Source organism: Rhinolophus sinicus, chromosome 15 (genome assembly GCF_057876585.1).
Source record: "Rhinolophus sinicus isolate RSI-liver-muscle chromosome 15, RSI-T2T, whole genome shotgun sequence".
Lineage (NCBI taxonomy): Eukaryota > Metazoa > Chordata > Mammalia > Chiroptera > Rhinolophidae > Rhinolophus > Rhinolophus sinicus.
Genome location: NC_142515.1, coordinates 53,583,961 through 53,598,486, shown reverse-complemented (window position 1 = coordinate 53,598,486; position 14,526 = coordinate 53,583,961). Strand labels below are relative to the sequence as shown.

At 43.6% G+C, this 14,526-nt stretch overlaps 1 protein-coding gene across 39 annotated transcripts in view; it reads left to right on the top strand.

Annotated features, from left to right (window-relative positions):
- Positions 1-14,526, top strand: part of KCNMA1 (potassium calcium-activated channel subfamily M alpha 1) — a 713,000-nt gene that overhangs the window by 602,802 nt on the left and 95,672 nt on the right. For 32 of the 39 annotated variants that reach the window (XM_074339646.2, XM_074339645.2, XM_074339641.2 and 29 more), the window contains one exon: positions 8,681-8,774. In XM_074339646.2, the coding sequence (XP_074195747.1) occupies positions 8,681-8,774 (94 nt within the window). Of the gene's footprint in view, positions 1-4,108; positions 4,196-8,680; positions 8,775-14,526 lie in introns of all 39 variants that reach the window. The other 7 variants (XM_074339647.2, XM_074339654.2, XM_074339649.2 and 4 more) reach the window with 1 other exon arrangement.

Here is a 14,526-nt window from a genome sequence, read left to right as displayed (position 1 = left end):
CAAGCCCCATAAATTCCATTACCTTCCTTTTTGTCTTTGTTAAATGTATGAGTTGAGAATTACAGTCTCTTTATTCACAATGATCATTGTAGCTACACAGCTCAAAAATATCAGCATTAACTTAAAACAATATATTAGCATGCTTGTATCTATTAAGCACTATTGCTTTGTAGCTCCAGCTGATGATTTTATTAAGTATACTGCAGGAGGGGAAAATCGAGGGTAATTATAAATGCATAAATACATAATTCATTGGCATAAAGTGATTTTAATGGGATGGATGCAGAATTATCTATTTCCTCGTGAAAATAACAGAGATGTTCTGATTAAGCCCGTAATCTAGTACATGTGAAATTCTCGCCAAACTGATGGGACTCATTTTCTTTTCTGAAACTACCTTTGATAAGAAATGCATTACAAACTCATCAGTTTGGCTTCCTGTTAACAAAGAGACAGCAGCCGTCTGGATCATTCTGGATTCACAGTGAAACTGCCACACCATGTATCCTCCAACTAAAGCTGTGCCAGTCTGACAAGGGGCAGATGAATCCAGGAGTTATTGTGCAGGGGTTTAAATCTATGCGGCAGCTGACGGTTGAAATAATCATCTATATATCGCTCTGAGCTAGCTGGGGGAAGGTTGAAGCTGTGTATTTTCAACATATCTAGTCTAATGGTTAATCTGTTGTCGTGCATGGTGGACCTACAGCAGACACAGACAGCTTCAAGGAATGGCTCATGGTAGATGTAGTTGGTTTGCCTTGAATCTCCAAGCACAGGGTGCATGAAGCTAAGTCAGCTTGTATTGGAAAGGGCAAAACTCACCTGACTGGTTTCCCCAAACTGCAAGGGGACTTGCGGAACAGAGACCAGATGGGGTGGTAGGGACGTTTGACTCACTAAAAACTACTCCTGTCCCTCCCGACTTCTCCATATCTGTGCACCGGAAATGGGCTCCCTGCGTGTTTCTTTCCTTGTTTGGTGGCTTTGGCAGACTGGGAAAAATGTGATCCTTGTTGAAAACTGGAACACTAGGAAAATGAGAGAAGATGAATGTGAGAGCAGAGATCTGCAAACTTTTTTTGTCAAGGGCCAGCTAGTAAATGTTGTACGCTTCGTAGGCTATACCGTATTTATTGCATCTACTCAATTCTCTTATTGTAGAGCAAAAACAGATACAGACAATAGGTAAACAAATGACTGTGGCCATGTCCCAATAAAACTTGAGGTATGCCACTGATTTAAATTTCATGTAATTGTAATATGTTGTGAAATATCATTCTTTGTAAATTTTCACCCCACCTTTTTAAAAATATAAAAGGCATTTTTAGTTCATGGCCACGCAAAATCATGTTCTGGACTACAGTTTTCTGAACCCTGTACTTGAGAAATATAAGAAGATAGAAGGCAGCTGTTGGTGCCAGGGACGTGGCAGGTTTCATCTGTCCTGAAACCTGTCCCCCACAGCCAAATACTGCCCATGCCAGGACTATGAAAAGGAGTCTGGTACACTTTTTGGCCTCAAAGACTTTTACCAATGTATTGGTGCTGAGAGTGATGAGAGAAGGAAAGGAAAGTTGAAAAGAGGCTGTTTTTGTTGGATTCCTGTACATTTCTTTTCCCAGTTTAATTCAAAGTAAAAGTTATCTTTCATTCTCTACTGCCTTCCCAATCTCCAAACTCCATAGCAATCCTTCTAGGAAATTCTTGCATTTCGCATTTCGCTCATGTATTTGCTCTTAGACTTCCATCGTTCATCTCTGTCTCATGTCTGAGAAGCTAATACCTCGTGATCTTTGCTTGAGACTTTTCTTTGCCCTTGAGGTGACGGAGACAGTCTGTTCCAAGAAAAAAAAAAAAAAAAAAAAAAGAAATAAAAAGAGCCAAAGGCAACCAGATCGCCAAAAGAAATTTTCCACCAAATTCTGAGCAGAGCAGAGCATTGGGCAAGTTATTTCAACAGGTCAAGTTTTTTAGTGACGATATATAAGCTGAGAGATTCTAGATACAGGGGACTTAGATGAATATTGGACTCTTACCAAGATCCATGTAGCATAGGCTTATGGTTTGAGATGGGGGTGGTGGGTCTGAGTATGGTAGGTACATCTAATCCACTCACTTTGATTCTAGAAGATCCGTTAGGCCCACATTGTATCTGTAGAGAACATTGCAATCCCAGTAATATGGATTCTGTTAATATAGTTATATAGTATTTTATCTGTCTCCCATGTAGGAGTTGAATTCTTTCAATACTCTCTGTTGATGGACTCAAACAATTCAGGTTTCCTAGGCAGTGAATAGAGTCAGAAATACACCCTGTGATTAACTTCTACATAACCTATTGTTTCTTAAAGTCCCCCTCCCCATTCTCCTATTAGCTCCACAAAAGTCGGAAATGAAACCGCTCCAACAGGCCTCCCCTCCCCTGCCCCCTCAGTCTAGGGGTGTGTGACGGTGCTCCCTGTGCCAGGGCCAGGCCAGGGTGGGCCGCTTGGAAGTACTTTCCATACGCATTGTATAGAATGACAGGTGGTTATTGTTGTTTAACTTATGTCCTCTAGGTTTTCCAAATAAATGTATTTCCTGTTTCTCAGCTACAGGTGGTGAAATTATCCTGCCTGATAATGTATATGATAAAGTGATTGTTCAATTGTGGAGAGTCCTGTATATTATCTGTTGGAGATATTATTGCTGGCCTTACTTTTGAGAGGCAGCATCCTTCAGCTTTTCATTATTGGTGTATTAATATTCACCATGATCTTTCAAAGAAATAGCTTTATGAATTGATCTTGTCAATAACCCTGCAAAGTGTCCACCAAACTTCTTGGTAATAGATGTTATCCCAAGGTTGTCAGAGCAGAACCTCTCATTCCAAGGATACCACCCACTTGAACTCCCCGTGTTCTGATACTGAGCTGCCCACTGACCCTCTAAGCATAGAACTTGGCTCCCAGTGTCTGTCTTCACTTATCCTAGCCGTGCTTAGCTGCTCCACCTCACTGGTGGGCAGGCGGCATTCCCCACTACACGGCTCATCCTGAAATAACAGTCAAGTGTTCCTTTACAGGAATTACAGGACCAAACTCATAGTAGGGGTGATTTATCTGGCTTTTGTGTTTCTTGTTGTTATTGGTTTTCCTACATTGCTTAAGGAAACAACCCCACCAGTCTAGTATGTGTGACTGGCAGCCAGGGTTCTGGTAGTCTGTGATTATAAGACAGGAAATATCTATCCGTAAAGTAGGCGCCATTCTGTGCTCCAGACCAGGGACGGCTCATTCGTGGCCATGCTGTAAGACCTTGCAAGTGAAGTAGCCCAGATTTTCTGGTGACAGTCTTAAGTGGTCATATTAGAGAGTAGTTGAGTCAGCTTGGGAGCTTTGTCCATCGTGAATTACGTATGGCAAAATGACTGTATTACTATGACTTGCATGATTTTTCTTGGGGGGAATGTTTGATAAACCCATAGAAATTTCTAGTCCAGCAATCTCACCCTCTCTCTTTACCCTCAGTTTCAGTAATACATTTTCATCCTGGAAGACTGAAGATACACACCCACTTTTCATTGATGTCACTCATGAGACAAGGAGATACTACACATTCCCCTTTCGTAGGAGTGACAAACCCATGGCATTGAATGCAAGTGAGGCAGCAATATTGTGACCAAAGGGGCTGATCAAGCCAGCAGTTTGAAATGGAAACGATAGCTTAACGTTGTGGGTCGCTGACTTGGGATATGATGATTATTTTAGCAGGCTGGAGGAGACAATGCGTCTCATATTGCTGCTAAACTAGTTGTCTGCGTCTGTGTATATGGTAGAGGAGAAGGGATCTCTGTATGTTTTTGGAAATTATTACACAAACAAGATTATCTTCTGACTTAGCGTTCCTTCTGACATCAGTGATAATAACACAGCAGAAAGGATATTAAGAAGTCATCATGGTAAAAGAAAAGAAAACAAAACCTCAATTTAACCGTGACACAGAAACTTCCATTTTAATTTAAAGCTGTACTTCTATTCAATGTTACAACTGGTTTGCAACTTTTCTGATGAAAAATTTCACAAAGTATTAATTTCCATTTTCTTTTCTCGTTGTTGTCCGGCAGTCAAGGTTGACGCTAGATCACGCTATCCCAAAGACACAGTTGAGTTCAAGAACGCAACTCACAATTCTCGGCTTGTGACCAAGCCAGGTGAACGAGTACTGGAACCCATCCCAATTTTTAACAACTACTCTGCATCCCTCAATGCTGTACCTTAACAGGCTGAGCTCAGTTGAAGAAGAAAGATGCACTCCTGTGGATTTCAGCATGCACTTAGCTTGTTGGGCAGATAAATACCAAAGAGAAAAACCATAGTAAAAACAATAAATAATCATTAAAACTACCGTAGCCCCAGACTAGCAGCTTGCTCAAGACTTCAGTCAGAAGCCCTGTTAGTGAGATGCCTTTTGCGTTGGAGCCACTTTGCATGCCTCTTACTCTTGAGTGATTCCAGTGTGAATATGACATCACTAATGACCTGCTAAGTATGTGCAGATGTGGGTTTCTCCAGATGTGGTGATTAATAACGTAATGAAGATAGCCAGTCAACTCATGTTTATGGGTTGTTTGCCTTTTATTGCGTTTCTGAGTTTATTTGCTTTGAACTATTTCTTAACTCCAGCCAACACATTCACCTTTAAGTCTCAAAGGGCATCATCCCCCTAAACCCTATTGAGGAAACGGGGAAGAAAGAATGTGCCCCAGGCTGGAGCTGAGCTGTGGGTCCATCATATGTCGGGGCACTGGACTATTTGGGGAAGCTGAAAGTTGGAAGCATTGCCCATTTTACTCCAAAGTCCCACAAAGAGGCATTGGTGAACCTTGATACAGTGTTTGCAAGCTGGCTAGGCCAATAAAGAAAGGGATTTATTTTTTAAAAAATCCAGTAAAATATATGATCAGCTTGAAGTAAGCCCAGAGTTCTGGCCAGTGTTCCTGGAAGATGTTGCCTTGCTTTTGCCTGAAAACAGAATGACGATGAAAAGTCAAGTAAAATGTTGTTACAGATGTTCGACTCTGCATTAAGGCTGTTGGAATTACCACCACATCTTAAATCAATTCCCAGAACATTGTCTGGAGGTTATGTCATCGAAATAATGAATCCTCTTTAGTCAAGTATAAGCAAACATGTTAAAACATCACTGTAACTTTAAATTAAACTCGAGCTCCAACCAAGGAATCTGAAGCCTCATTAGACTTGCCTGACATTTTTCTATCACTGAGTCTTCCCAAACTGTAAAACTGTTAGATTCAGAGCCTATTAGACAAGCAAACGCTGGGAAGTTACAACAGCACATTAAGCGTTATACTTAGGGATGTGCAAAAACATGCCCTTGAATTTTATGAGGACTTGGAGACTGGATGGAGTTCAGCCCCTATAAAAATTCCACATTGGATTCCTGAACTTGTTTGTGTTTCAAAGAAGCTGCTAAGTCAGGTTCCTTGAAAAGATCATATCTTCATGAGGCTTCCACAACGTGATGCAAGTGAGAATGCTGGAGACAGGGGTGGATGGTAATTAGCCCCAAAGCAGGCTGAATGCAAACCTGTGAATGTGTGTTGGCAGCAGGTCCTGGCCCATGACTCCAATACATTTGTCTTTCCTGAAAGTACGTACATTTAAGTCTCCCTTTTAATTCAATTTTTATTCCACTTACGTAGTCGCAGAAGCCATGGAATGAAAATCATCTTCTGTAGCTTAACTGAAAGTTTTCCTAGATTTGCTTTCTTTAGATATGTAGAAATTGATAGAACCTACACAGAGGATAATAATTAAATATGATTTATGTCCTACTTGTGAGCAAGAAGTGTTCAGTGCTTCTCTTGTGGGACCTAAGCCATATGGAATAGTCTGCATCATACAATGTTTGTATATTGATGCTGGAGACATTTCCCCACCTCTTCAGGGAACAGATCTTCGTTTCCAGGCCGTGAGTGCAGAAGGAAACCTTTGAACACGAATTTCATTTAAGAGAACAAATCCCAGCTTAAATGCACTATGATTATGATGGATGATATTTCTGACTTTCAATGAAAATAAATAGTTTCCTTGCATAGAAGGAGGCATAGCTTTAGCACCAGAACGAGGTGTCTCCCTGGAGCTGGCTAACAGGTATTAACTTGCAAGTCTTCCATCTCAACATCACTGCAGGAAAACAGACATGACCAGGTACAAGGAAAATGGGCACTTGACCAAAGAGGATTATTTATCATGGGCCCAGTGCAAATGGGGAAGCAACAGTGAAGCCAAATAATCCAACAGAAATGCCAGTGAGTGTGACTTCTGTTCAGGTCTTCAGCAATATAGATAAAACCATGGCAACATCTGGTGGCGTTGACTAAAGCTAGCCATAGTAGACCAGGTTAGCTACAAAGATCTTTTGGATATTTCATTCTAACCATTTGAAGGCTTATAATGGTTGGGAAGAAAAGAACTTTCAACCCTACTCGACCCACTCACATGGACACACGTTATTTAGTTTGGCAGGCCACTCAACTAATCTAGGTCACCCTGAACACTGTGCAACAATCGTAAGTGGTCCATCTTCAAAGATGACCTTGTATTATGGTGGAGTCAATGCAAGACTTTCTACCCCCGTTCTCAGAAGGGGAAAGTGCAAAAGTACACACACACACACACACACACACACACACACACACACACACACACAGTCTCTCTCAATCTTAATCTCACTGCCTTTCTACCCCATGATTGCCTGGGATGGCCGGCGCCCTGTCCTAGCAAAGGAAGATGAATCAGGTCGAGCTCAGAGTGCCTGTTTGCTTGCCGAGAGAAGCATACCAAGTCTAAGTGATTTTTTTCAATACCATTTATGTGGCTTGTATTTATTTCCTTTAATCTCTTAAGTGCTGTTTAGTCTCGGTGTGATTTGCTGTGGATACTCATTTCTGATAAGATGCGATATCCTCCCAACCACATAGTTCCTGCCTGGAGCCCTAAGTGACTGATATGGTCGCAGCCTAAGCACGGGCCTCTGTGGGGGGGAGATGGAGTGGGGAGGGAGAGCAGGTGGCGGCACGAGTGGGCGGTGGGCATTTACAGGTGCGTTCTCGCTTTGGTTTCTTCTGGAATAGCTCTCACCTTGAACCACATTCTTGATCCTTTTCCCTGTGTCAGCCAGAATTTAGACAACCCAGACTGACAGCTTAAGGGAGTGTACCAAGTGTGATATTTTGAAGCAGGTTCAGAGTGTAGTTGGATTACTATAATCCCTTTGGAACCATGTAGCTTAACATACTAAATTTATTTAGGGTTTTCAGGGAAGTGCCATTTAATGCATGTGCTGGTATGGGCCTTCCTGAGTAATGTCAAATAGCTGAGATGGCATTTTTGTCTCCCACCTAAAACTTGTGTACCATTAACATATGTCAAGCTTCTTTTGATGTTGTCACTGCTAATATTTCTCTTCTTAGCTTTAAGGTAACAACTGCTGTTCTTTCCTAGTTTCAGGGGTGCTTCCTCCCTGTCTGTGTTGCGGTCAACTATAAGAATCCAAGGATCCTATTTTTCCTTCTTGACATTACAGCTTTAGCCTGAATTTTGCGGGTGGGGATAGGAGGACTAGAATTTTGCCGCTGATGCCCTTGGGTGACAGGCTGGGTACACATCTGCTAATTATCAAGCAGCTCTCTTTAAAAGAAGCATGGTGCAGGCTAATACATCTACAAAGCTTATTAGTGGGTGTCTTTGGGCAAAGGCAGTAGAGTGTGCTGTGTTGTTTGTGAGCGAAGCTTCACATTGCTTAGCAATCTGTGTGGTTTAGACATTTGAAAGCATCCTTTGGTTTCCAATCCCCTATGCTGCCCTCTCTTCCTGCCCCTCACCACGTCATCAGAGATATCGTTTCATGGCAACTGCCTCCTTGTTTTGGGTGCTCTTCTCTGGCCTGGTTCTCCAACCTCCCAGCCCGGTCTTAATGAGTTAAGAAAAGATCCCTTGTGTGCAGCCCCACATGGCCTCCTTCATGGGGAGGTGGAGGGACAAGAGCTGAGTTGGGCTGGGGATTCTTGAGCCAGCATGCACCAATGTTCCCAGTCGTGACTGACTGAAACATTGGCTGTGTAGGCCTCAGGTCCTTGCCTCTCTCCAAGGCTCTTCTTCTGGCGTGCAGGGATTAGGAACCACTTATGTTTGTTCATTTGCAGAAGCAGCAGGCTGGCAGCTGTTGTGCTGCTGTTTCAGATACAACTTTATATCTGATTTTGGTTACGAAGAAACCCATTTGATTACCCAGCAAAGCAAAAGCAAAGTAACCAAAATTAACTCTTAAGAATAATGATTGAATACATATATATATATATATATATATATATATATATATATATATATGCAGATAAATCATGATTTCTTTTCTTTCTTATGGCAGGGCTTTTACAAACTGTTGTAGCCTGTTTTAAAGTGCATGTTCAAACGCTGGAGTGTAAAGAGGTGTTCACCTTTCTAAGCCGGCTCCTCTGACTAACACATTTGGTCTTTGTCATTGGGTCCTAAAAGACAGCCATGAATTCCTAGTGAGTGACTGAGCCGTGAGTGTGTGTCCTTTGATATCGTGCCTGTATTTCACAGTCTGCCCTCAAACTGTTCTTAATCTCATGAGCTGCCTGTATTTCCAGTTGAAGACGAGCAGCCCTCAACGCTGTCACCAAAAAAAAAGCAGCGGAATGGAGGCATGCGGAACTCACCCAGCTCCTCGCCCAAGCTGATGAGGTAAGGAGAGGGGCCTCAGGTCACAGGGTGGGGAGGGGGTCCCTTCTAGCTCCTTCTCTTCCTCCCCTCACCCCCTCGCTACCCTGGTCAGGCCCAGAGCCTCCCCTCCCCAGCGAGCCGGAGGCAGGGGAGGGAATGAAGATCGTTAGATGGCTTCTTAAAGGCTGGAGTATTTATTCTGTCAGCTTGTCAGCAGTTAATGATAGAGCCGAAAAAATTCTGTCATGAAAAACAGTTTGAAAAGCTGTTTGAAAAATACATAGGCTTTAAAGTCTTAGCTGTCACCATGTCCTGTCTATGTGTAGTTCCTAAACAGCAGTGGCACTAATGACGGTAGCAACCAATCAGAGGAACTCGTGTGGTTAGCTCGCCTCCGGCAAGTCTCTTTCTGCTGGAGTCCCTTGGAGGACTGTTGTCTGTACTTAAGGCCATATGTGAGATGTATCATCACAATCGAAAATGAACCTGAAGATTACCTTCCTTTTATCCTGTCGATTGAAATCAAATTTCTGTTAATTGATTTTGACTGATAAAAAAGTCTAATAATCTGTGGACTTGCCAAAGCAAAGTTCAAAAGTAATGCAGTTCTGCTCAGGCTAAAAGCAATATTAATTATGAAATGCAGCGTGTATGCACGCGTTCTTTCTTTTTCCCTTTCTCGCTCTGTCCCCCACCCCCACTTCCTTTCCTCCTTTCCTCTGTTCCTTCCTCCCTTCCTTCCCTTCTTTTCATCTTGATTATAGCTTCCTCTAGGAAATGGCAAGTGAAACCCAACTTCAAGAGTTTTTCCAAGTTCCTCTTCTTGGCCTCTTCATCTTTCATCTTCCCTTTTTTGTCTTCGATTCATCTGTCAATCCAGTGCTTATTCCCTCCAACATCCTAACTCTCTAGCACCTCAATGAAACAGGGGTGATCTCACATTGCACTGTTCTCCCTAAATGGTCACTGCTGTAGAAACACCTGGCATTGTGATGTTACTTTCTTCTTTTCATTGCTGTTGGCTACTCCCCTCCCTTTGATTATTGAAATAACATAGTAGCAGTTTCCCCCTTGCTCCCCACTTATCCGTCACTTTCCCATCTTCCAGACCGACCCTAGCCTCCTTTCTGGGATGTAGACGGGGCAGTCCTTCTCTGTGCAGTTGAGGACACGAGTTCCCATGGAAGACTTACCCAGCCCCATGTCCTTTTCCTTTAAGACCATTTCTTCCTGCTGAGTGTTTCCTTAAAGGTTCTCTGCCTTCCCCTTCGCTCAGTTTTGCTTGGGTGTCGCTGATTTACATGCCTGTTCACGGTTTACAAGGCGGAATAAAATGTACCAACTGCCAAGCTTCTCGTTTTTATGACGCCAGTTGTGCTAGCATTCAATTCCTATTTACTCACCTTAGGTAATCACCTTATCTCACGCTAATAGTTTTATCCATGTAAAGTAGAGAAAAGCCCGGGTGCTTTCTTTTGCCTAAATTTAGAGAAGCAAATAAATAAATAAAGAGAAGACTGAAAAATCCGAAACCTTTGGAGCCCAATTCTCTGTCCCTGTTTGCTATGTAAAGTATGGCTCATTTCTTTGATCTTGAGTAATAATAATTCTGAAGAGTTATACTGTTTTCATATGCTTCAAAGCTGTGTCAAAGTTTTGCTGCTTAAGGGTACTTCTTTATTCTGTTGGCTCTTGGGTACCAAGATGACAGGTCTTCTGTACGAGGTGGAAGCTTTTTTAAGTCGTAGCCTTCAGCAAAACATCAAATTACCAAATCCAGGGTAACATACTTCTACACAAATGCCTTTCCTGTAGATATATTATACCATATATATTAAATACTTTAGTGTTACACGCTACATTTTATGTGCAATAGAAAGTGATGGTTTGAGGTAGCCTTGAGGGGACTTTTTTTCCACAAGCAGGAAAAGCTAGTGTATACCGTATCAAGGATGGTTTTTACAGGACTTTCTGCCCGAAGGCCTTTGTAAATAAGTAATGATCAACAGATTGGCTGTGGGTTTTTGAAAAGCATGCCTATGTCAGTTTGCATGACGGGGGAGAATTTTCAAAGTGGGTCTTGCTTTCATTGCCGGGCGGAGAGGGACTGAGGGAGGCAGTCATCCCGGACCAGAGCTGTCTGCCCCGTGGTACATCAGAATTGCTAAACGTGGGTCAGGCGGTGAGCTGAAACTCACCCAGCTGCAGAACTCGGGTGTCTGGTGTTGGAGCCTTTGGGCGGATGCTATGGCCACGGCCGTTGTCACCAAGATGTCACCCCAGGAGCCGCACCAGTCTCGATCACAGCTCAGCTGGAAAGAGCTGCCCCATGACAAGTCAGAAAGTCTTAAGACACTCCTCAGTTACCGTGACTTTCTGCGTTTCAGGGGCTCTCCATACTCTGAAGTGGGAGCCAAGGCAAGGTACTGAGCCCTCTCACTATTTCCCTTCACTTCCAGTGGGTGAATGAAGACCCTATGAGTTTGGTTTGGTTTGGTTTGAACATCTGACACTGGCAGTGAGGTTGTCAGGCCCTATTTTTTTGCTAGATCCCTCTTGTCGATTGAGAGAAAGCAGAGGAGCTCATGTGGTACCTTGTGGCTTCTCCAGGTCCCCTCACCTCTTCAAACACTCCCTTTCTCCTCTATAGAAGATGGGACTCCCAGGTCCTATTCCTTATGACCTGAAAAATCCATACAGGAAGCTAATGACTTATATGAAGGGGGTTTTTTGACGAGTTTGTGCCTTGCTGTTTGAGCAGAATCAATCATTCTGAATGTGGGCAGGTTTTAGTGGCCCATGGGGCAACAATAGGAATAGCTCTAAGAGAAACGGGAGAGTCCAGAATGGGCTAGGATGGGCTTTAATTTACCACTGTGGCTTCTGCAAATAAAACAGGCTCCTGCGTGCAGGTTCTTTGCAAACCATCTGCCAGCATGAAATGCTACTGGGACTCTGTACTAATGGTCTTTGTCTCCCCTTTGTTCTGGTACTAAGCTTACCCTGATTTTTAAGTGTCACTTAGCTCTCTGCACAATCATTAGGAGAACAGCCTCATTTTGTGTGTCTGGGTCCTGACACAGTATGTTTTTTAGTTACCCTGACAGAAAACAACCCTCACAGCCAAATGGTAAATGTCTGTGCTTTAAGCCAGGGATTCCTGTGTCGTGACAGATAACCTTTGGCTTCACAGCCCGCAAGGAGGAGTGGGCCATGGAGGTCCCCAGGTCCCTGTTGTTCTATTCACCTTTCTTGTTAGTCTCTTAACATGGAATGATACAAAGAGCTTCTCCTAGTTTTCCTCTAAAATCACCAAGCATCCATTGCTCAGCTCTCCCTCGCTAGTGGGTTTGAACCTTGTAAAGATAGCAGTGTTTTCCTTCCGTTATAATGCCATTTAGGGCAACAACTTTGTCTCTAAGAAACAAAGTCAAGGGTCTTAATTTGGGGGTGGGGGGGTGTCTCACAGACCCTACTGGACATCCAATGAAAGTACTCCAGAAAGTCTCTCTAAGGAAAAATAAAGCACACTGGGCACCATTTTAACTACAATTGAAGACGATTCATAGATTCCCTTTCTAAATTCCTGCCCAGCTTGCCCAGCTTATAATCACACTCCATTCTTTCTGCAGCTAGCTTCAAACTGCTGCTTTCTCGCTGCTTTTTGGATACTGACCACGTTTCTCCGGTGGGTAGACAGCATAGAGGCAATGCCTGGGCTCTCACACAGCATCTTCACATGCGACCCATACAGGCTGTGCAGCTCATCTGTCTGCATCTCTTCCTTTCCTCAGATTAATTCCCGTCCAGCAAATGCTTAATGAGAGCCTACTGTATTCAGGGTGTTGTGGAAGGTCTTTGAGGGCCATAGAATAAAATGGAGTAGAGTCCCCATCTTTAAAACACTCACAGTTTATTGTAGGAGATGACAAGCACATGCAGCAAAACAGAGCAGGGACTGCCCAGAGTCTCCCAGCACGGGCTGTGAGAACAGAGTGGACCTCACCTCTGCTGTTTGGGAGGCTGAGCCTGGTTCATGAAGGAGGTTTCATTAACCGAGCCCTGTGTAAGGACGAGGATTCTGTGCTGAAAATACTACATACTCTGTTTTATTCACCAGGTTCCAGGCAGCACGCCAAAAGTGTCGTGCCTGTGAACTCACTGAATCCTGCCTGAACTCCATGAGCAGGAGTTACTCTTTCCCCTGTGTTACAGTTGACGAAGCTGAGTCACAGACGTGAAGTCTAGTAAATAGAGTAAGTCTTACCTAATTAGGAAGATTTGAACCCAGGTAGTTTAGCTTCCAAGCTCATTCTGTTAACTCCTTCACTATTCTGCCCAATGGAGGAAAGAGAAAAAGTGCTCAGGCCACAGGAAGTGACTTGGTGTGGCTGGAGCAAGGGGTCCTTGGAGTGGTATCACTGGAGTTAAAAACATGAGAGTCACCGGCAGCCCCTCATGAGGTCTTTCCTGTCATAGGCCTTGGGGAACCCTTGCAGGTTTTTGAGGAGGCAATGTTCTACGCTTATATTTCGGGAGGAACACTGGTGGCAGTTTAAAAAGGATTTAGAACCCTCCATCAGGACCTTACAGAGGCACATGTTACATAAATACTGAAGAGTGTGAAGTGTGAAGAGAACGCCCAGTGCACTTCAGCCTCTGCCAAGGTCCTTTGGGTGTCAGGGTCTGCTGCAGAATGGGGGACAGAAGTGGGCTACACAGTCTTCCTAGGAAGGACACACAGCATTCCTGATATCAGTTCATGTTGCAGCTATTTCTCCAGGAGCTAAAGCACTTGGGGTAAGATCGAGAAGCATGGGCCATGAGGATTTACGCACGGTGTGTCGGGTAGACAATTTACCAAAGAGCTAGCACCCAGCTGGGCTCGCAAGGATAATCGACCATACCAGAAACATGCAAATGGAACACTGTGAGGGGAGCTTCATGTCATCAGACCCATAACATATTAGACATTCATTTTCTGAATGGGAGGGGAAATATGCTTTGAGGAAAACAGATGATCCTCTTGGCATTTACTGATCATTAGGGGAAATTGACTCATCTGCTTGTTAAGTTCCATTCCCGCTCTTTTGATTCATACCTTTCATGGGTTTTTCTGTTAGTTAGTTAGTTAGTTTGTTCATTTTTTTTTGGTAGGACTGCCAGCTTGAAAGGTACTAGTAATACAAAATGGCAAAATGGCCTGAGCCCGGTCAAAGTAGGGAACAGAATGCCACTCTGACACTTCCTTCCATTGGGCAGAATAAAGAAGGAAGGCAGGGACAGCTTAACTAAGTAAATTTAGCCCTTAATGCACCAACAAATAGGAAATGATAGGCCCCCATGGGACCGCAGAAGGAAGAAATAGTGGGTCTCATCATACCAAGGATTGGGTAGATTTGACACAGGTCCCTGGGCAAGTGGCAGGCTCAACAGAAGGTCATTGTCCTGTCCTCTTGTTTCAAGAGCGTCTTGTATACTCTCTCCTAGGACCCAAGGACATGTCAGTTCTCTCAGGATGTCTCCCAAACATGCAGGCAGTAATTTCCGTTTTCCTCTGAGAATGGTGGCTGCCTAACGAGAGATGTCATATTAGGTGGCAATAGTTCTTGATTGTTTACTTGTTAAGCGGGAAAAAAACTGTAAATAAATTGTTGCAGAGAAGTTGAAAAGGACTCTAGTTTTGTCAGAGTGGCTAGAGCCTGGCCTGAAGGTTTTGTCAGGGTGGCTCCAGGCATGGCTCTCTGATGGGAGACGGGGCCAGGGGAAGTGG